The 22,881-nt window shown below is 44.8% G+C and overlaps 1 protein-coding gene across 4 annotated transcripts in view; it reads left to right on the top strand.

Moving 5' to 3' along the window:
* The window catches only part of htt (huntingtin), a 55,224-nt gene that overhangs the window by 26,135 nt on the left and 6,208 nt on the right, over positions 1–22,881 (top strand). For 2 of the 4 annotated variants that reach the window (XM_080720959.1, XM_080720961.1), the window contains exons 20-60: positions 160–260; positions 611–757; positions 1,403–1,523; positions 1,708–1,853; positions 2,372–2,553; positions 2,843–3,066; positions 4,368–4,494; positions 4,591–4,718; positions 5,433–5,543; positions 6,167–6,244; positions 6,757–6,980; positions 7,068–7,146; positions 7,516–7,677; positions 7,916–7,971; positions 8,072–8,220; positions 8,322–8,458; positions 8,584–8,700; positions 8,934–9,056; positions 9,761–10,017; positions 10,972–11,114; positions 11,503–11,731; positions 11,863–12,004; positions 12,492–12,674; positions 12,892–13,068; positions 13,226–13,302; positions 13,532–13,670; positions 13,836–13,958; positions 14,150–14,357; positions 14,600–14,745; positions 15,820–15,997; positions 16,761–16,868; positions 17,465–17,649; positions 18,467–18,593; positions 18,929–19,032; positions 19,778–19,932; positions 20,234–20,373; positions 20,638–20,723; positions 20,955–21,085; positions 21,342–21,474; positions 21,601–21,756; positions 22,117–22,307. In XM_080720959.1, coding sequence (XP_080577085.1) covers positions 160–260; positions 611–757; positions 1,403–1,523; positions 1,708–1,853; positions 2,372–2,553; positions 2,843–3,066; positions 4,368–4,494; positions 4,591–4,718; positions 5,433–5,543; positions 6,167–6,244; positions 6,757–6,980; positions 7,068–7,146; positions 7,516–7,677; positions 7,916–7,971; positions 8,072–8,220; positions 8,322–8,458; positions 8,584–8,700; positions 8,934–9,056; positions 9,761–10,017; positions 10,972–11,114; positions 11,503–11,731; positions 11,863–12,004; positions 12,492–12,674; positions 12,892–13,068; positions 13,226–13,302; positions 13,532–13,670; positions 13,836–13,958; positions 14,150–14,357; positions 14,600–14,745; positions 15,820–15,997; positions 16,761–16,868; positions 17,465–17,649; positions 18,467–18,593; positions 18,929–19,032; positions 19,778–19,932; positions 20,234–20,373; positions 20,638–20,723; positions 20,955–21,085; positions 21,342–21,474; positions 21,601–21,756; positions 22,117–22,307 — 5,930 coding nt within the window. The remainder of the gene's footprint in view (positions 1–159; positions 261–610; positions 758–1,402; positions 1,524–1,707; positions 1,854–2,371; positions 2,554–2,842; positions 3,067–4,367; positions 4,495–4,590; positions 4,719–5,432; positions 5,544–6,166; positions 6,245–6,756; positions 6,981–7,067; positions 7,147–7,515; positions 7,678–7,915; positions 7,972–8,071; positions 8,221–8,321; positions 8,459–8,583; positions 8,701–8,933; positions 9,057–9,760; positions 10,018–10,971; positions 11,115–11,502; positions 11,732–11,862; positions 12,005–12,491; positions 12,675–12,891; positions 13,069–13,225; positions 13,303–13,531; positions 13,671–13,835; positions 13,959–14,149; positions 14,358–14,599; positions 14,746–15,819; positions 15,998–16,760; positions 16,869–17,464; positions 17,650–18,466; positions 18,594–18,928; positions 19,033–19,777; positions 19,933–20,233; positions 20,374–20,637; positions 20,724–20,954; positions 21,086–21,341; positions 21,475–21,600; positions 21,757–22,116; positions 22,308–22,881) is intronic. The other 2 variants (XM_080720960.1, XM_080720962.1) reach the window with 1 other exon arrangement.

Below are 22,881 nucleotides of genomic sequence, written 5' to 3' on the forward strand. Positions count from 1 at the left end.
CTCTTCTATTCTATTTCATTATAAAGCCTACAATGGGTATGGAGATCATTTGGTGTGCTGTCAGATCTTTGTGCACAGGACGGTACACAACTGGCAGCGTGTCTGTATGTCCCTGTGTGTGTTTCTCTAACTTGCTTTCCCCCTTTCTCTTGTGTCCAGCGGCTGTGTCTACAGGACAGGGTGCTGAACGGGGTGGTCATTAACCTGTTGGGAGATGACGACCCCAGAGTGCGACATGTGGCAGCCTCCGCCGTCAGCAGGTACCGCTACACCTCTGCACACAGCATGGAAACAAGCCCCCCCAGGGCTTTTTTACGTTAATCCTTCTAACTTAGTTTTGTTACTGTACTCCTCCTGTATTGTCTTCAAACTTGTTAATAATAAAGTATTCAATCAATGAAGCGCTGTCAAGGTACGCCAGTAGTCTCGGCCCACAGGTTTATACAGATCTAAACTAGAAATGTCAGTTCCTCAAAGCTTCCAGGGACCTCACATTTTGGAAGTCAAATATAACCCATTAGAATGGCATATGAAAAGTCTGACGTCTTCATTGCATGACTCCAGAGATAAGGTGTACCAACTGTCCTCTCTCTGTTCCCCCCCTCCCCAGGCTGGTTTCCAGGTTGTTCTATGACTGTGACCAGGGCCAGGCTGATCCGGTGGTTGCTATTGCCAGGGACCAGAGCTCTGTGTACCTGCAGCTGTTGATGCATGAGACACAGCCACCCTCCCAGTTCACTGTCAGCACCATTACCAGGTACGTGCTGTCACATGGTTGAATATACTCTCACACACTCCAGCAATAGATTAGAAATATAGAATGAGGGCGTTCGGGTGGCGCAGTGGTAAAGCCCACCACCACAGAGGTTGTGGGTTCAAATCCACCAAGGTGGCTGGTGTTTGGGAGAGAGAAGCCGTCAGCAGGGAGTGTTGGGCGGGAGCAGTAGAACCGATGGCTCTACATCTGGCTCCTCTTTGGCAGGTGAGTTAGTAGGATACAACAGAATACAGAAAACAAAAAGCGCCTGGGTTCCTGAGGCTACAACAGCAATGACAGCACACACAAATACAGTATGTGTGGGGAGGAATTAATTGGCCTAACGACTAAATTGGGGAGAAAACGGGGTGAAACTAATATTATAAAAATAAATATAGAAAGACTTATTTCCAGCTGAAGTCACTAACTGCACTGGTTAAATGAAACAATATGAAGTCTGTTCTCTCTCTCTCTCTCTGTGTGTGTGTGTGTGTGTGTGTGTGTGTGTGTGTGTGTGTGTGTGTGTGTGTGTGTGTGTGTGTGTGTGTGTGTGTGTGTGTGTGTGTGTGTGTGTGTGTGTGTGTGTGTGTGTGTGTGTGTGTGTGTGTGTGTGTGTGTGTGTGTGTGTGTGTGTGTGTTCGCCAGGACATACCGAGGCTACAGTTTTTCCCACAGTGTGTCTGACGTTACCATAGAGAACAACTTGTCCAGAGTCATCGCTGCCATCTCCCACGCCCTCACCTCCTCTACCTCCAGAGCCCTAACAGTGAGCAACACATTTTATGGTTTACGTATTTCATTGGATTTTGGGTACTTCATTTTATATGATGGATAACCCCTGTGTGTGTGTGTGTCTGTCTGTCTGTCTGTGTGTGTGTGTGTGTGCGTGTGCGTTCCTGTCTGTCTGTCTGTCTGTCTGTCTGTCTCTCTGTCTGTCTGTCTGTCTGTAGTTTGGCTGCTGTGAGGCACTGTGCCTCCTGACCTCCACCTTCCCAGCATGCACCTGGAGCGCTGGCTGGCACTGTGGTTATGTCAGCTCCAGTGCTGCTTATTCTTCACGCTCAAGCATCAACCGCAGTAGGGGCAGGACCCTCAGGTACACACACACACACACACACACACACACACACACACACACACACACACACACACACACACACACACACACACACACTATCTCTCTCTCTCTCTCTCTCTCTCTTGCAAAAATACATTAAATATGTGATTCTCAAACATTTTCATGTCAAGGACCCTCAAATTTATATGTATTTGGCCACCTTCATTTGAAAAAACGCCAGGGAAAAAGTGCCAGGGACCCCCATAATAGAATGTCTTTACAGTATTTGTCTACATTTTTCAAAAATATCACATCTACAAATTCTGTGACGCATTAGAACCTTGTATATCGTCTAGTTTTTTAAATAGCTGAACAATGTAATGGTGTGTAAACGTTTACTTCCTGAAGGACCCCTGGGGGTTCCCTCGTACTCCACTTTGAGAACCGCTGCATTAAACACACAGACCTAGTGGTTACACATTAATGCATTTCTACATGTGTTTCCTTTATCCCTTCTCTCTCTCTTATGTATGAAATCCTCTCTCTGTCCCTTCCAGTCTGTCTCAGCCCAGCAGTGCTCCGGCCTCCACCTCCAGCCCTACAGCAGCAGAGAGTGAGAGGAGGACCCTGACGGTGGGCATGGCCAACATGGTGCTGTCCCTGCTCTCCTCTGCCTGGTTCCCTCTGGACCTGTCTGCACACCAGGACGCCCTGCTGCTGGCTGGAAACATGCTCGCCGGTAAGCAGGGATGGGACCATAATCGTAATTATCCTTTCTCTCACGATAATCGTATCGTCGAGATTTAAAATTATTTCGAAAAAAAAGAGTAGAATTCACAATCCCAACTTTTTATTTGGCACCCTCTTTTTTTTTAGTCAACTTGGTTCAGAGTAGTCCACACACACACCAAATCTCTTCACCAAAAGTAGCCGATGTACAAGCTCACAACCCGTTGTGTTGCAACGTGTTGCTTGTAGATCGATGCTCGTACCCTGTCCTATTTAACCTGGTGTTACTCTGCCCTCAGCTACAGCCCCTCACTGCTTACGCAGCCCCTGGGCTGGAGAGGAGGAAGGCAGTGGTAGCAACGCCAACACAGCAGGAGTCCCGGGTAAGACGGAAGAGCCCTGGGCAGCCCTGTCAGAGCGCTCCCTGGTGGCCATGGTGGAGCAGCTGTTCTCCCACCTGCTCAAGATCCTCAACATCTGTGCCCATGTTCTGGATGAAACCCCGCCTGGGCCAGCAGTCAAGGTAAAGATAATGCTCTAGTAAGGTTTTGGATCTTTACCAAGTGTCCTGTTGATTTTGGGTTAGGGTTAGGGTTTTTATCGCTGATAAGAGTATTAACCTTTTAAGACCTGAGGCCGATTCTACAAATGTCTTCTAAATCCGAATAGTTTTCTGAAAAATGAATATTGCTATGTCAGTGGGTCTCAAACGTTTCCTTGTCAAGGACCCCCTAAATTATATGTATTTTGGCCGCTGACCATCTCAAAATATTTTGCTCCAGGCAGGCAGGGACCCCCAGAAGCAAAGATTTGAAATGTTAGCTTTAAAAGAGTATTTGTATTCAAAGATTTGCACAAATTATCAAGACTAAAAAGAAAATTGCAGATCTACAAGCTCGTAATACGGCACAAAGTGACGCACAAGTCTACGTGCATGCAGATCATGTATTTGTTATTAACAGAACACATTTATGGAGCTATTAAAAGATGAATACCGGTAATTAACTTAATTAAAAATATCAATACATAATTCACACGGTTAACTCTTCATTGTTAATTATCCATTTGAGAATGTACAAAATGTAACCACAGGTCAATTTGTTTACATTTGTGCACCCTCAGAGTTAAATTGATACTGAAGGTTTTACTTCTTAACTCATTTAGTGCCACCCCTTTCACCACTAGAGGGCGCCCAGTGGCCATAGAAAATCCCATAGAGATATGCCGGTATATGCAGAAGCCCTGCAGCCATGACTTGCCTGAACACTTTCCTTTGTGCATGTACAGGAAGAGGATGAAGTTAGCTTGAAGTTAGCTATTGGCTACCAAGCATTTTAGAAGCCTTATTTTCGTCAACTTAGCCATGATTAAACCTTGCACACCTCATGCATGGGAAAAAAACAGAGAAGAATGAGCTCTAAAAAATCCAATGCAATCCTGGATTGCATTGGAGTGGATTTGTGCAGTTTGTTCACAGCTTTCAAACAAAAAAATCCGATTGGAAATCCGTTCAGGCATTCTTGAGATAATCGCCATTATGTTTTACATGTTATGTAAACAAACATGGCTGCCCTGTATGTTAGATGGGGTTGTATGGGGGTGGAACATGCAAAATCGCGATTGAAATCATGTTCACTAGATTTGATGGGGTCCAAAAAAAAAAAAAATTTTTTTTTTCTTCTTTTTTTTTTTTTTCTTTTTTTTTTTATATCCCGAACTAGTTCGGGATAGGCACTCTGGGATGCGATAATATATCCCGAACTAATTCGGGATAGGCACTCAATGAGTTAAGAAGAATTTCATGTGTGGTTCCCTCTCCTCTAGGCCACCCTGCCTTCACTGGCCAACACCCCATCCCTCAGTCCAATTCGCAGGAAAGGCAAGGAAAAAGAGACCGTCGAGCCCAGTGCCGCTCCCATGAGCCCAAAGAAGGGCAACGAGGCCAACGCAGGTCCGTGTGCACATAGTCACACTCACACACACTTGGAGAAACCTTCAGAAACATCGATTCCGGATGATTTCAGAGCGTGTCTTTTTGTGTGAGCAGGCAGGCCAGCAGACAGCAGCACGGGGTCCACAGCCATCAACAAGTCTACAACCCTGGGCAACTTCTACCATCTGCCCCCTTACCTCAAGCTTTATGATGTCCTCAAAGCCACTCACACCAACTACAAGGTCAGAACACATACCGTACATGTGGACACAGAGTTTGACCACTTAAACCCAATTTACTTGGGTATGTCAGATAGGCAGAATTGCCGTTCTACACTTGTAGACTTTCCCCTCTTATGACCCAGAATCAGGATAATTTGGTTAATGTGTTTTACCGCATGGCTCCCTCTTGAAGAGAATCTGTGTGTCTATCTTTCCATGGATAATCTCACAAACCACTGTATCTATCGGTGCCAATTTTCTAGGCCATGGAAGAGAATTCCCAAATAATTTACAGAGGTTGAGATATCTTTGTGAATATCTTTCACATTTTGTGAATTCTTAATCTCAGCCCTACCGTCCCGCCATCCTACCATACGATGTCATCTTTATGATGTTCGAGGTCAACGTAAGATTAATATGGATGCCTCACTGTTATTAGACCCTAGACTGATGTGGGCTGGTCGTACTCGGGGACTACAACATTCGGGAACATTTTGGGAATGTATGCCCAACAACTTGTACAATATCCATTGCAACAGTTGTATGTGGCTTCCCACACGGCTTCCCAAGTTCGCGCTCAGGACTGTACGCCGCTGGGTTTTTGGTGACACGCAAGCCAAGTTGAAGTCAATCGGTCGCATACAGACGGACACAGATTTCTGGAATATATTGATAGATTATTATTGTTGTTGTTATATATTTATTGTTATTTTCTGTGTGTTTCGTGTCCATTAGGTGACACTGGACCTCCACAGCAACCAGGAGAAGTTTGGTAGCTTCCTGCGCTCCACTCTAGATGTGCTGTCTCAGCTACTGGAGCTGGCTACTCTCCATGATATTGGCAAGGTAATACTAATCTGATTAGTCTTCTTCTAAGCTCTCAATTTTCCAAGTGCTAGTTTATATAAGTAATGCCCAAAATGATTTGTGTAAGTGGGTGGGCATATGGTTGAATGGATTGATAGATGGGTGTGTGTGAATGCCAGCAGATTGTCAATATTGGGCAGAAAAATGGTATATCCGTATTTCCATATTTGTCCATAAATGAATGCCCTATATCATGTTTTGTTGTACTGTATGACAGTGTCACACAAACATAGCAAAAGTTAAAACTAGACGATATACAAGCTTGTGACCTTGTAGATTGTTTCTTTCGTTCTGTTTTTGAAAATACAATTATTTTCACTTACAATGACATGCCCAACATAGAAATGGCAGGTTTAAAGTGCTTGAGTCTCCTTGTGGGTTTTATACATATTTTATTTAACCAATGAAAAGTATTAATAAGAGCTTGTGACTAAATACAACTACAATGGATCCATTGGAACACCGGTTATTTCTTCCCATTTCCTGAAACATAACAAGGTTTCCGCCTGACGATGACAAACTGCTATATGGCTTGAATAGAAGGCAATGCATTAACTCTACTGATTAAATTGACTGGTACTGTACAATCTATCTTGTATCAGTGTGTGGAAGAGATCCTAGGCTACCTCAAGGCCTGCTTCTCCAGAGAACCAACCATGTCCACCGTCTGTGTACAACAGGTCAGTGATACGATATGCACAGCTTGCCGTGTGTGTGTGTGTGTGTAAGTGTAATGTCATGGTTGTGTGTGGCAGTCTTCCTATGGTTCCAGCACTGAGCAGTGTGCAGGAACCAATATGACTCCACACAGAGTGATTGTGGTTCCTGCCGACAGGGCCTTTAAAGGCTCTGGGTTCCCTGTGCGATGGTGCCATACATTGTTATACTCATCTTTATTGCCTATATGATACTCATGAAGGGATACAGCAATGTATAGAGAAAAAGCATATTTAGAGCTTAATTATAAGGATTATGCATGGATAATTTACGAAAGGGACTGGCTTGTTTGATTTTTGTCTTAAGTTGAGTAAATCCAAGATTAGGCCAGAGAATCATGCTGGTTGAATGATATGATAGGTAGACCCGTTTTCAATGTATACATAGAACTTCGCTTAGTGTTCTCTGACTCATGCCTGTGTTCTCTCTAACTTCATATCTGCCGTATTTGGCTTGGCTTGTTCTCTTTCCGTAGCTGTTGAAGACCCTGTTTGGCACCAATCTTGCATCCCAGTATGAGGGGGCCCTGAGTGGGCCTAGCCGCTCCCAGGGTAAAGCCCTCCGCTTGGGCTCGTCCAGCTTACGACCAGGCCTCTACCACTACTGCTTCATGGCTCCCTACACACATTTCACCCAGGCCCTGGCAGATGCCAGCCTCCGCAACATGGTGCAGGCCGAACAGGAGCAGGACACCTCTGGGTGGGTGGTGGTAGATATTGTGACTTGAAGAGCAGACAGACACACAGAAAACATCACTGACTGACTGTGTTCTTATTCTTCTTCCAGATGGTTTGATGTGATGCAGAAAGTGTCCAACCAACTGAGGTCCAGTATCACCAATGTGACGCGTCACAGAGGAGACAAGGTCAGATAATATTAATCTCGCTTTTTGAAATGGCGTTCTAGCGATGATATATTTTTTATAAGCCAACTCTGCTACGTCTGCCATTGGTTCCCACGGCAGATTGAATTGGCAGTGGAATTTTTGCACACATAACCACATTAGACCTTATTTTCTGCATAAATCAAAAAGCCTATGTGGGAAACAAATCCCTGGAAATCTGACGAGGGGACACATCACTTAAAAATGCTGAGTCATTCCGTAATTGAAGACTGCAAACTGTAACTTTCTGTTTAGAACCTAAATTCGAATTCAGAGAAAACTATTACATTTTTCTCTCCCAGTGGTTCAGTTGATGAAGTGAAGTGTCACTAAAACTTTTTTCCCCCACAGAATGCCATCCACAACCACATCCGTCTGTTTGAGCCGCTGGTGATCAAGGCTCTGAAGCAGTACACCACCAGCACCTCAGTGGCCCTGCAGAGGCAGGTCCTGGATCTGCTAGCCCAACTGGTGCAGCTCCGTGTCAACTACTGCTTACTGGACTCAGACCAGGTGAAGCATATACACACATTAAGTACATACTGTACGCCAGTGTTTCTCAAACTTTCAAATGTCAAGGTCTCCCCTTGTGTACACTGTCAGAGTTAGAGACTTGTATCGGTCAATTTAGAGCCCCCTAAAGGAACCCACAGAGTCCCTGGAATCCACTTTGAGAAACACTGCTGTACACATACCAACCATTTCTGTGATCCATTTTACTCAATATACAACACGTGTCCTTTTGTCTCAGGTCTTCATAGGTTTTGTGCTCAAGCAGTTTGAATACATTGAAGTTGGTCAGTTCAGGTCAGTTATTTTCATTACTTTGTAGCCAGTAGGGAGGAACTGGATTGTCTGCTTGGCCTTTCTGTGTCATGACAGTGAACATGTGTGTGTAATCTTGCAGGGATTCGGAGGCCATTGTTCCCAGCATCTTCTTCTTCCTGGTGCTGTTGTCGTATGAACGCTACCACTCCAAGCAGATCATCAGCATCCCCAAGATCATCCAGCTGTGTGATGGCATCATGGCCAGCGGCAGGAAGGCTGTCACACATGGTGAGAGCAACACAAGCAACGTGCATGCGTGCAGCACTTGGTTAATCAAAAAAAGTAATCGATAGATTAACGCCCTAATGGTTTGCTGTATCCCTCTGTAGCCATCCCAGCCCTGCAGCCAATCGTCCATGACCTGTTTGTGTTGAGGGGCTGCAACAAGGCAGACGCCGGGAAGGAGCTGGACACGCAGAAAGAGGTGGTGGTCTCTATGCTACTGAGACTGATTCAGTACCACCAGGTACACACACACCCACACTTAGTTTCTACCCCGTCATTAACTCCATAGTCATACTGGGAATAGTTTTCACCTGACCTACTGGTACTTTAATGAGTGATCTTTGTGTGTGTTTATTTGGAGTGCAGGTGTTGGAGATGTTCATCCTAGTCCTGCAGCAGTGTCACAAAGAGAATGAGGACAAGTGGAAGAGATTATCCAGACAGATCGCTGATGTTATACTGCCCATGATTGCCAAGCAGCAGGTGATGGCATGTATATGACATTTTAATGATGTGAGACTATGTGTTTCCATTGCTTTTCTTAGTTTTCATGGTTTTATGTCATGTAATGCCAGTTCATATATACTGTAATGTAATATGATGGTTCCCCCTGCCATCTCTGTATTTCTCTTTACAGCATGGAGATGTTTGTGTGTAATTAATGTTATTCCTGTTCTTAACGGCTTCCTGTACGAAAATGTGTTACATCTCCACAGATGCACCTAGATTCTCCTGAAGCACTGGGAGTTCTAAACACTCTGTTCGAGACCGTGGCCCCCTCCTCTCTCAGGCCTGTGGACATGCTGCTCAAGAGTATGTTCACTACCCCGGCCACCATGGTGAGACCAACACACAAACACACTTCTGGTCCGTTTCTACAAAGAAAACATTGGGTGACTAACTGTCTATTACAGGGGTCTTCAATGTTTTCAGGCCAAGGATCCCTTAGCTGAGAGGGAGATGAAGCAGGGACCCCCTCTCTACATATTGTATAAATGTGTGATGGAGATTCTCATCAAATTCATAGATAGATTCATAGACTTGTTTGACACTTAACCACTTAAAATCTAAAATTGTTGATACTTCGTAAACTTGACCTTTCACTCTTACTTGGTCTGCTCTTTTTTACTTCTACACCAAACCTATTTGCCAAAAATAGCTGATCTACAAGCTCTCAACGCCTTGCAGCATTCATAGACTTGTTTGACACTTAACCACTTAAAATCTAAAATTGTCGATACTTTGTAAACTTGACCTTTCACTCTTACTTGGTCTGCTCTTTTTTACTTCTACACCAAACCTATTTGCCAAAAATAGTTGATCTACAAGCTCTCAACGAGAGCTTGTAGATCTGCTATTTTTGGCTAAAGTTCTCCTCAGACTATAGGGATGCGAGGATTTGGTGGCCCCCCTGTAGTCACTCTGAGGACCCTCTAGGGGTCCCGGACCCCCTGTTGAAGACCCCAGGTCTATTACAATGTAAACATGAGAACATGAAAATGTGCCAAAAAAGCTGAAAGAACAACAACCTCTTCTTCACCAGTTATCCGTAGCGACAGTCCAGCTGTGGGTGTCCGGCATCCTGGCCGTGCTCAGGGTGCTTATCTCCCAGTCCACCGAGGACATCGTCTTGTCTCGGGTCCACGAGCTGTCCCTCTCCCCCCACCTCCTCTCCTGCCACACCATCCGCAGCCTGCGTCAGCAGAACCCCTCCCCCCTGGAACCTCCCCCGGCTACCCTCGGCAACCAGGAGACCAATGGTGAGACGCCACGTGCCCTGCCCGAGGAGACATTCGCCAGGTGAGTGCTGCTGGACGCTGGTGTTTATTTTCATTTCTATCTATACTTTTTCAGAATTATGAAGAATGAAAGACAGTTTTGTCTTTTTCGTCCTTCCCTTCTCTTATCTACTCTCTCCACTCTCTGCCTTTCTACTAGAGTTCTCAGCGGGCCTGAAAATTAATGCCCGGCCCTAACTGGGCCCTAACTAGACCGGCCAGAGGCCTGGCTCAGCCCGACTAATTAGCATGCATTTTATGCCCTACCCGGCCCAAAAATGACGGGTCGGGTTTGGGATGAATTTGGGATGAGTTTGGGATGAAAAAATAGTTTTTCATTGAGCCCAAGGCCCGGCCCACACACAACCTGACTAATTGGTATACATTTTAGGCCCTACCTGGCCGGGTCTGGTTCGGGCAGAATTTGAGAACTCTACTTTCTGCCTCTTTCTCTTGAAACGTGAATCATCTTTAAATTACAAAAGAGTAAGTGATCTACTTCCGGGTCATGTATCGCTAACTTAAATACCAAACCACTTGGCCAAGATGTACTACATATGTACTAAATATAGCTTAAAAATTCAAACACCCATGTCACCTTTGCAAGATGTCGTTTCCAAACCTCTGTATACAGTTGTATTCGTTATTACCCTCATATTTTGCCTCTGTATAAAATAGTCCGCCGGTCAAATATGTCCGACCGGAAACGTGCGCTGCGGCACAATAGTTCCGCCACAATAGTTCCCCCCCCCCCCCCAAAAAAAATTTTTTTTACGTTTTTTTTTTTAAATTTTTTTCCTTTTTTTTTAAACTTTTTTTTTTCAAATTTTTTTTTTTTACTTTTTTTTTTTTTTTTACTAGATGTGAGCGGCCCTTCGGGCCGCGACCCTCTAGTATTATACATTGCTATTATCACATAATGGTCCTCCCTAACTTTGTCCCTTTTTTGTCTCCTTAACCCTCTCCTTGCCTTCAGGTTTCTTTTGCAACTGGTAGGAGTGTTGTTAGATGATGTCTCCTCTAGACAGGTCAAAGTTGACATGACGGAACAGCAGCATACCTTCTACTGCCAGCAGCTGGGCACGTTGCTCATGTGTCTCATACACATCTTCAAAAGTGGTGAGCAATCACTTTATCTACTAAGTTACTTGCAGAAGATGCACCACAACTTCCATTCATTTTGCCAAACTGTTTTGTATTTTAAATGCTCTCATTTCAGAAAGACTAGTGCTATACAATTACGTATTTGATAAATACCTAATGAGACTCCCTAAACTCTTCTGCCATTTTTTACTATTTTGAAAAACATGTTTAAATATTTCAAATGGCTGCTCACAACATGTCGATGTAGATTGGCTATTTAAAGTATTTTAAAATGTTTTTCAAAATTGTAAAAAAGGCAAAGAGGTTTAGGGATAAGGGTTAGGCATGGACGAAAATATGCTCTTAGTGTGTTTTCCCATAAGCCTCCCTCCCTCCCTCTGTCTAATTCCTCTCTTCCCTTCAGGAATGTTCCGTAGGATCACTGCTGCAGCCAGTCGGCTACTCAAGGCCGAGGGGCCCGGTGGCCAGCCTGGCTCAGAGGCTGGCTCCTTCTACCCCCTGGAGGGCCTGAATGCCTTGGTGCAGTGTCTGACAACCACCCACCCTTCTCTGGTCCTGCTCTGGTGCCAAGTCCTCCTCATCATCAACTATACCAACTACTCCTGGTGGGCTGAGGTGCACCAGACACCCAAGTAAGGATGGGGATTGTGAGAAACACACGCCCATACACACACACGTTTTGAAACCTTTCCTTCCATTCACAATATCTACATTTCAGCCTCCCTTTCTGGTTCTTCTCACTCTTCGCCCTTCTCTCCTCCAGGAGACACAGTCTGTCATGTACCAAGTTGCTAAGCCCCCACTCCTCTGGGGAAGGCGAAGAGGAGAAACCTGAGTCTCGGCTGGCCATGGTCAACAGAGAGATTGTACGCAGGGGAGCTCTTATTCTCTTCTGCGACTATGTGGTGAGACCCTGGAAATGTGTTTATTAACAGACACTTTTGAAGTGTTGTTCATGCGGTCTTTGATGTGATCGAGCATGCGTCCGCCTGTGGGAGCGACATAGCCTGGTTCCAGACAAATCTGCATTTGCTTGGGTTAAAAAGAACACTTTCCCCCCATTAAAAGCAGAAATTGTAGGGAGAGAGAAGGGGGGTGGAAAAAGATCACATGATTAATTGACACTTCACCACTTCATTAGAGTGCTGAGTCTAGTCAGCTGCTGCTCAATGTGTTTTTGTAGCTTATAATATACATACATGTGTGTATGGAGGCCAAGGGAGAGGAGGAAAAGAAATCTGGCGTCAATTTGCATCTTCATTGAAATGGGTTAGAGATGGGGTTGAGCCTTAACATAGTGAATGAATTCTCCCTTTGCGAGCAATAATCATGTCGTTTATTTTAGCTGTGAACATCATGGTCTTCATTTTGAATCCCCATCCATTCCTGCAGTGTCAGAACCTCCACGACTCGGAGCACTTGACCTGGCTCATTGTCAACCACATCCGTGACCTCATCAGCCTCTCCCATGAGCCTCCGGTACAGGACTTCATTAGTGCGGTGCACCGTAACACGGCCGCCAGCGGCCTCTTCATCCAGGCCATCCAGTCCCGCTGTGACACTACTGTGACTACCGTAAGAATTAAGTCCAGGGACTGTTTCGTGCATCGTCTCTGTCTATCACTCACATTTCAAGAATCTTACCTTAACACTCTTGCTGAGTAAATCTAATCTAACTTTAATGTCTTTTTCCACCTCACTCCTTCCACATCATTCTCTGCCCACATGTCTCCCTCGCTCTCTCTATCTCTCTCTTACTCCTTTGCTATGTCCTCCCTGACTTAATTCATAGCCCACCATGTTAAAGAAGACCCTTCAGTGTCTGGAAGGCATCCATCTCAGTCAGTCCGGCTCTCTGTTGATGTTATATGTGGACAAGCTACTCGGTACTCCCTTTAGGGTGCTTGCGCGCATGGTGGACACACTGGCGTGTCGCAGGGTGGAGATGCTGTTGGCTGAAACACTACAGGTGGGTGTTTATTTACTTTCATATTTATACAGTAAATACAGCTATAAGAGTATATCTGTGTTAAACTGAGTCTGTGTTGGGAATGTGGTTTCTTGGCTTTCTGTTTAAATGTAATGTATTACTGACCTACATTTCTGTCTTTCCCTTGCTCCTCCAGAACAGTATAGCCCAGTTGCCCATGGAGGAATTGGACAGGATCCAGGAGTACTTACAAACCAGTGGCCTGGCTCAGAGGTAACATTTAACATCAAGATCTCTCTCTTCTGAGCATTATGATTCCTGCTTTTCATCTGTCATGCCTTTTCTGTTAGTGTTTTATTTTATTCACAAGAGGGTGCCAAAAACGGAAAAACAAACAGGCTGGCCAACTATGCACACAACCTAGATGGCCTTGCCAATGGTGCCTGTTACCCAGAAGTTAAATGCTGATGTCATATCCTATCATTATTTCTTTCTATTTCAGGCATCAAAGGTTCTACTCCCTGCTGGACAGGTTCAGAGCCACTGTTGCCAAAGAGACCAGCAGCCCAACCCCTCCTGTGACATCACACCCCCTGGATGGTGACCCACCACCCAAACCTCAACTGGTCGTTCCTGATAAGGTGAGGCAAAAGAGAGATGCAGTGTGGAAAATGCTTATACCCGGACTTTTATGGTTGGGCTCAGAGTTAAGTTAGCATTGGGAACATGTGAAATTAAGGTTAGGGCTTTTAGAATTAAGTCAACTCTTGAGCCTGACTATGCATTCATGTTCATATTTTCTCAAGGAATGGTATGTAGCTCTGGTGAAGTCTCAGAGCTGTCTCAGTGGTGACGGCGCTCTCTTGGAGACAACAGAACTTCTGACCAAACTACTTCCCTCTGACCTCTCAAGTATCATGAGCTGCAAGGTAATGCACACACACACACACACACACACACGTGCCCACACACACACACACACACACACACGCAGATGTACAGTTTTAATTCATGCACATATGGTAAAGAACATAATGACTCCCTTGCACATCTGCTTGCCTTGCATGTTTCTCCTCTACTTTAAAAGCTAAACATATTTATTTTATTCACATTGTCCCAGGAGTTCAACCTGGGCCTGTTGTGTCCGTGCCTCAGTATGGGGGTGCAGAGGTTGATACGAGGTCAGGGCTCGTTGCTTTTGGAAACGGCCTTGCAGGTGACTTTGGATCAGCTCGCGGGAGTTACTGAATCACTCCCGCTACCGCACCAGTCCTTTCTGCCCCCGGCCCAGCCTGAGCCCTACTGGGACAAACTGGCTGAAGTCTACGGTAAGGGAGGGTTCAATTAAAATGTGGAATGCAGACTTTATTAACTGTTCAGATGAATTTGCAATGTCATCCTTTCCGATACAATTTGTGAGTTGCACTTTCAAAGTGTGTGTGTGTGTGTGTGTGTGTGTGTGTGTGTGTGTGTGTGTGTGTGTGTGTGTGTGTGTGTGTGTGTGTGTGTGTGTGTGTGTGTGTGTGTGTGTGTGTGTGTGTGTGTGTGTGTGTGTGTGTGCGCGCTCCAGGGGAGGCAGGTTTCTTCCCCAGGGTACTGTCATTGTGCAGGGCTCTGTCCCAGTATCTGCTGAATGTTGGCCAGCTGCCTTCCTCGCTACACATTCCATCTGATAAGGAACACCTCATCACTACCTTCACCTGCACTGCCACTGAGGTACAACTAGGGCATTCACGACTTTTGCATTTTAGTAGTCATTACCTACTCCCATTAGTAGTAGTCGCAGTAGATATATATTTTATATATCTATTATTCGATATCAATGATTAACGCTCATCAAATACAAGTAAAGGTTTAAATAATGTAGACATCGAATTGGCTCAGAAAGGCTGTTTATAAATGAAGCATGATTGATTAAACCATTGACTAAACCCCTTGCAAGCTTGTCTGGGGTACAGGGATACAGTACTATTTGACTCATGGTTTGACTGCAGTAACAGACTGCTGTCTTGCAAGGAAAGTGGAACTCTTTTCTACATCCAACTGTTTGAAATACAAGATCAATTTTATATAACTTGTGAAACTACCGTATTAATCTCACCAGCAACATTGAGAGTAGAGGCAAGTCTCTTGTAGCAATGTCATGTATGTAACTATGATTTGTTTGACAACATATATTAAGCAAACCAATTACCCAACATCAGGACCCACAGCTGCATATCTGCAGTAGATATATTGCCACTGCATTATATTATATTTCTATAATAATGAAAAAACATCCTAGACTAATTTGACTACAGCCAACAGTGTTGACTAGTTGTTATTATAGTAATCGACTAGTCGATGAAGCTCCTATTCCTAATCATAACCAAAGATGCAAATTAACTTGTTATTCGTGTCGTCACTGTTAGGCATAAACCTGGTATGTCCAAAACCATTACTGTTCTGGAAATGGACAAAAGAATGTGTTGCAATGGATCCCTTTTAGTTATTAGTCACATGCTCTTGTTAATACTTTTCATAGGTTAAATATTTATAAATCCCATACAGACTTTCAAATCTCTCAAAATTAGCAAACACTTTGCTTCGCAATGCGTTCTGAGCTTTTAGAGCAGTGATTTTCACTATGGTTGCGAAACACTATTATATGGACAACGAAGGGATGGACCAAACAACCTAAAAGCTAAAACATACAGTACAGTACCTTCAAAACGATGTGTTTGTTTTTCAGCCATAGTTTCTCATTTTCCTTCTCTCCCTCCTATACTCTCTTCCTGTGTGCTTGCCCAGGTGGTGGTGTGGCGTCTGCTCCAGGACTCGTTGCCCCTCAGCGTGGACATCCAGTGGGCTCTCTCCTGTCTCTGCCTGGCCCTGCAGCAGCCCTGCGTGTGGAACAAGCTCTCCATGCCGCAGTACACCACACACACCTGCTCCCTGGTCCACTGTCTGCGCCTCATCATTACTGCAGGTGACGGAGCTGCCATTTATTTTACTGTACATCAATGTTTGCAACCCTTAACCCATTTAGGCCTAGAATTATTGAATGCTTTAACCTGTGAAAAGTGCCGCGCTGTGAGCTTGTAGATCTGCTATTTTTGAAAAAGTTGTGAAAAAATGTGTGCAAATCTTTGAATATATGTATTTTTAAAGCGAACGTTTGTAACTCAAATTTTGCTTCTGGGTGGTCCCTGGAACAAAATATTTTGAGATGCGGGTCTGTCATTTTGGGGGTCCTTCACATGAAAAGGTTTGAGAACCACTGACATAGTAGTCTCTCAAGAACAGACAAACTGAGCTCCAGTTAAGTGAAAAGGACCTTTTCTTTGACGATGGCTAGCCAGATTGTTGACATAGAAACATAGGTTTTTCAAAAGATCGTAGAAGGATTCAAAAGACACTTATAGAATCAGGTCAAAATTCTAATTTTCACGATTAAAAAAAATAGCAGATCTACAAGCTCACAGCGCGGCACTCGGTGCCGCGCTGTGAGCTTGTATATCTGCTATTTTTCAATAGTTAAAGCATAAAATAATAATACACAATAATGTGTACTCGTTCTAAATGGGTAAACTACTGCCCTACTGTATGCGTGCGTGACTGCATGTGCGGTCGGCCCTCTATGATGTATCGTGGTCAGTCGACTTGGAATGCTGCATTAGTAATCCTTTAGTAAGGGTGTGGACACGCTGTGTTTAACTTCAATCCTCTGTGCGTGACTTTGTGTGCCCCAGTGGCTGTGAGTCCTGGAGACCAGCTGCTGCATCCCGAGAAGAAGAAGAAGAAGATGGAGGTGGAGAGAGACTCTGATGAGGACCAGGTGGACTCGCCACACGCTGACAGTAAGCACTCAGCTCAAAAGAAAGCAATTTATTCTACAGTGCAGAAGAAAGTAACTCTACCGTATCGTTGTTGTAGACCAGTGGTTCTCAACGTAGTGTCCAGGACACGGGGGTCTTTGAGAGGGTTCCAGGAAGTCACCAGCGAAATTTAGTTTAATTAAATTTAGTTTAACCCTATTTTATGCTTTGTCTTTTTTGAAAAATCTTGAACAATTTTGGAAAACTAGCGTTAGAAAAATACAATATAAATCTTCTCTTATGGGGGTCCCTGGCACAAATTATTTTCAGATGGGTGTCCACGGCCAAATACAACCACTGTACCACTACAGACTACTGTGAAATTGTTGTTTTCATTGTTTGCAGGACACGGTTATCTCTCGCTAGAAATGAATGAGAATGTGCCTGGTTTTTTCCTCTTCCTCAAACGGACTCATTCATTTCTTCTGAGAATGCTGTGTCCTGTTTTTTCCCCAGCATTTCCAAGTAAATTTGTTGTCCTCTATGCAATGCGGGAATAGAGTATAAGCACTCCTGTGTTTGGTAATAAAGCAGTACATTGTGACTGATTGCATGTTTGCAATGTTTTTGTGTTGCAGACGTGTGTGAGCAGCGTGCGTGTGAAATCATGGCAGAGCTGGTGGAGGGCCTGCAGAGCGTCCTGATGCTGGGTCACCATAGGAACAGTGCAATCCCCGCCTTCCTCACACCAACACTGCGCAACATCGTCATCAGTCTTTCCCGACTGCCCCTGGTCAACAGCTATACACGAGTTCCTCCACTGGTCAGTGTGTTTTCCAATTATTAGTTTCCAATTAGTTTTCCCCAAGGGCCGAATTATGTCTAGGGTACCAAGCCGAGGGCCACAACATTGCAGAGGGCGACGGCGGCGTTTCCGCTACTCCAGCGACTGCGACAGTTCAGATATCGTCGTTGTCGGGTAAAAATCTTGTATGTCCAAAACCACTCGTTTTGCATTTATCATTTTAAAAATTATTTAAACTAGTGAAAACAGCCGATGTGCTTGTAGATCTGCTGTTTTCACTACATTTGTGCGACAACGACGATATACTAGTGTTGTTGCTGCTCTTATACCACCATTATTACTGGGGTTGGTGTGGGCCAGACAGTAGCCCCCGCGGGCCGCCTACTGGGGAACCCTGCTGTACATCGTCACTGTTGGTTGGAAGCCTTAAACCGTAACTTTTAAGGAAATGTGTTCAAATATAGTTATAATTGAGTGACAAGCTCTTGTTGGAGGTAGAGCGTCCGTCTTGGAATCGGAAGGTTCCGGGTTCGATCTCCAGCTCCTACTGGGCTGGCTGCATGTCGAAGTGTCCTTGAACCAGACACTGAACCCCTAACTGCTCCCAATGAGCAGGTTGGTGCCTTGCATCGTTTCTTGCGGCATCGGTGTGTGAATGTGAAATACATTGTAAAGCGCTTTGAAGGGTCAGAAAGACTAGAAAAGCGCTATATAAATGCATTCCATTTACTATTTTGTTCACAATGGGAGCGTGTTAGAGAGACCAATCTGTTTATTCATATAGCCTTTTATATGCACTCAGTTAAAACAGTTTTTGTGTGTTTGTGTGCCGTAGGTTTGGAAGCTCGGCTGGTCCCCTCGGCCAGGAGGAGAGTTTGGTACAACACTGCCTGAGATCCCTGTCGACTTCCTCCAGGAGAAAGATGTTTTCAGAGAGTTCCTCTACCGCATCAACACACTAGGTACAAGCATGCATGTGCGAGCGCACACACACACACACACACACACACACACACACACACACACACACACACACACACACACACACACACACACACACACACAGTCACACACAGACACACACACACACACACACACACACACACACACACACACACACAAATGAATGTATTTATGTGAGGTTTATTTATTGGTGTCTAGTTCATTAAGGCCAATAATCTAGAATAAAGGGCAATAACAAACATACCACCTCAGTGCTTTATATGACCCATGTGTCATGAAATGTCCATGTTCTCTGTTTGACGGGGAATTGAACTGGAACCTGTGCTGTGTTCAGGCTGGAGCAGCAGGACTCAGTTTGAGGAGACCTGGGCAACTCTACTGGGGGTGCTGGTCACCCAACCCATCGCTATAGACCAGGAGGAAGAGACACAGCAGGAGGTACAGTACAGTATGTGCACAGAAGATGAAAGCTTATGACCGTCAGGTATTAAAGTGGAGGTATTATGGCAAACAAGAGTGGTCTGGTCTTAGGTTGAGTTTTTCTGTCAGATTTGTAGTTTCAATGCAAAAACAGGTAGGCCTAATCCTCTCCTCTGCATTTGTATTTGATGACATTTTTGCATTTGTACATGGCATTCAGAATCTTGCCTCGTTGTGATGGCCCAACCAGGAACAATTTGCATATTATGCTAGACTATGTGTCTAGTTCATCTAGCTACTGTCTGGGGTGTACATGAATGAAGCAAAATATCAAGTAAAACACTCATTGAAAGTGAACTGTTGTTGGCAAAAGTAACCTTGAATTGTCTTAAGAGATTATCTGTAGACGATGGCTGAAATTCATACTAATATACTAACATGAACCTCCAAAGGACTGTTGCATTAGAGATGCATACAGTATGTGGCTGACACTGAACAACTTTCAGTGCTGTAATAGTTCTTTCCAAAATTTTGTCAAACAATTTGGAAGAAAAGGCTATTTGAAGATCTGTTTGGTTTGGATCCGTTTGGGTTCAGAGTCACATAATTCTGCATTTTAGAATTTCTTGGGGGTCATTTTGTTTTACTTTAAGGACTTTGTGAGCTGGATGTTGTTGCTGCCCGTGTGTGGAATAAGCCCTGCATTTCTGTCCTTCACTCCTTCTACTTAACCTTTTTCTGCTTAATGCTTGTGTTTCCCCAGGAGGACTTGGAGCATACCCAGTTGAATGTGTTGGCAGTGCAGGCCATCACCAGCCTGGTGCTGAGTGCCATGACCCTGCCCACTGCTGGAAACCCTGCAGTCAGCTGTCTGGAGCAGCAGCCCCGCAACAAGAGCCTGAAGGCCCTGGACACACGGTTGGCACACACACACACACACACACACACACACACACACACACACACACACACACACACACACACACACACACACACACACACACACACACACACACACACACACACACACTCTTATGCATATCGGGTAACAAACCCCATTTTAGTGTGTGCAGCATCCAGATGCTTGGAAGAAAAAATTCTAATAGCTTTTTTTTTGTTTCTTGTTTCAACGTAGTCGCAGTTATTTTCTAACAAGACGGCAGTCCATACTTTGACTGTTTTATAATACGTTGATGACGATGTTCTTGTTGTTGTTCAGGTTTGGCAGGAAGCTGTCGGTGATCAGAGGTGAGGTGGAGCGGGAGATCCAGGCCCTAGTGTCCAAGAGAGACAACGTTAGCACACACCACCCCTACCATGCCTGGGACCCCGTCCCCTCACTGTCTGCAGCCTCCCCTGGTAAACATGACACATATGCGATGCAGTGATGCTGTGCTACACTATAGTGTGGCACTGCATCACTGCTCCTAGATATTTTACCACTTTCATCCTGACAGCCCTATAGGCAATAAATGGTTAGCTGAAATGGTTAGTGAAATCGGCTACAAGCTCTTGTTGTGAACTGCTGTGAACACCTTTTGTTCTTTTTTTCTTTTTGCGACAGTCGTACAACGATGTATAAAATCTGGCCTAAGTGGTTAATACTGTGTGTTTCTATTTCAGCAGGTACTCTGATAAGTCATGAGAAGCTGCTACTTCAAATCAACACAGAGCGAGAGATGGGCAACATGGACTACAAACTGGGACAGGTGAGATATGGAGGGAGAGGGGTAGAACTCTAGAGCTACGTATATAAAAACTAGAGGACGGCCACCAGTTCCGGCACCTGTTTGCCTATGGCAGAACTATCCAATCTTTCAAAATGAAATGGAAATTGTAAGTTAAAGGAGCTTAGAGGAAGGCTACAGTATGTGTTATTAATATGCTGGCATTAGACTTTTGAGATGGCTAAATGACTTTTTATAATGTCTTATCTGCAGGTATCCATTCACTCAGTGTGGCTAGGCAACAACATCACTCCTCTAAGGGAGGAAGAATGGGGTGAAGATGAGGAAGACGAGACAGATACTCCGGCCCCTACCTCTCCACCCACCTCTCCTATCAATTCCAGGTCTCAAACACACACACACCAACCATACATTCCTTTAGGCCAGTCTTTCTCAAACATTTACATTTCAAGGTCTCCCCTTAACTCTGACAGTGTACACATGGAACGGAGTGTAGGGGTCCATTTAGACCCCCATAAAGGAACCTACAGAGCTCTTGGAATCAACTTAGAGAAAAACTGCTTTAGGCCAACTCCCTAGCATTAATACACACACCTACTTCCATCCTCATATGTCCTTTCTTCTTGTACATCCTAACAGGAAGCACCGTGCTGGTGTGGACATCCACTCATGTTCCCAGTTTCTTCTGGAGCTCTACAGCCAGTGGTTGATCCCTGGTTCCCCCAGTAACAGGAGAACCCCCGTGGTACTCATCAGTGAGGTGGTCCGATCGGTGAGCTGGCACATTTGTTACCCAAAAGATCTTTGATGCTTGGTTATGTTATAACAAATTGTTAAAGCACATCAGTTCCCTCTATCCTGATCACTCTTTGTCCTGCTCCATCCTCGTGTGTTGTAGCTGCTGGCAGTGTCGGATCTGTTCACGGAGAGGAACCAGTTTGACATGATGTTCTCCACCCTCATGGAGCTGCAGAAACTCCACCCGCCTGAGGACGAGATCCTCAACCAGTACTTGGTCCCTGCCATCTGCAAGGCTGCTGCTGTTCTGGGCATGGTGAGGACCGTTGATGACCCTCTGTGTGTGTGTGTGTGTGTGTGTGTGTGTGTGTGTGTGTGTGTGTGTGTGTGTGTGTGTGTGTGTGTGGGTGGGGGTGGGTGGGTGGGTGGGTGTGTGTGTTGAATATATGTCCTTGTCTAACCATGACCTGTACTGGTAAAAGTGTCCAAAACTGTAACTTTTCAGTAATTGAAAATGTGTTCAAATATAGTTATAATTTAGTCCCAAGCTCTTGTTGGAGGTAGAGCGTCTGTCATGGAATCGGAAGGTTCCAGGTTCGAAACTGACCATGTTCCTGTACTTTTGAGATCATGTTGCTTAAAACACTTAACTTGTCAATATAAACAACATCGGCAGGACAAGGCGATAGCGGAGCCTGTGTGTCGACTGTTGGAGAGCACCCTACGCAGCACCCACCTGCCCAGCCGCATGGGGGCACTACACGGGGTGCTGTATGTGCTGGAGTGTGACCTGCTGGACGACACGGCCAAGCAACTCATACCCACCGTCTCCGAGTACCTGCTGTCCAACCTCAGGGCCATCGCTCAGTGAGTATTGTACATTACTGCACATGTTTATTCCTGTCCGTCCTCACACGCACGCACCAAGTGTGTGTCCGTCCGTCTGTTGTCCACGTATCTCGAGAAAAGCCAGACGCAGGCGATCCGAGAGTTATGGTTTTATAAACACAATACAGTTTCAGTTAGTTATATTTTTTTGCAAAGCCTTGTTTAATTTTTGAGCGGTACTAACCGCTCCTACATCTGGCTTTGTGTGTATGTATTGTATGTCCGTCCCGCAGAGCTTGGCATTGGGCAAGTTTTTAACTCATAAAAGGCACGGCTCACTTAACACTGGGTGTGATTTTTCTTTGAGTTATTTACTTTTAACTAATAACTTTGACGCACACACACACACACACACACACACACACACACACACACACACACACACACACACACACACACACACACACACACACACAAACTGCTGTCATTTTGTTGTTTAATGAGCTGATTTGATTCTCTTGGGGAGCGCTCCTGTTAAATGTCACCCTTCAACCCCCTGCTTCGTCGATTTGTCTCCAAATTAATTGGCTTCATTCTTTTTAATTATATGGAA

The sequence above is a fragment of the Nannobrachium achirus genome, assembly GCF_963921795.1.
Source record: "Nannobrachium achirus genome assembly, chromosome: 3".
NCBI classification, from domain to species: domain Eukaryota; kingdom Metazoa; phylum Chordata; class Actinopteri; order Myctophiformes; family Myctophidae; genus Nannobrachium; species Nannobrachium achirus.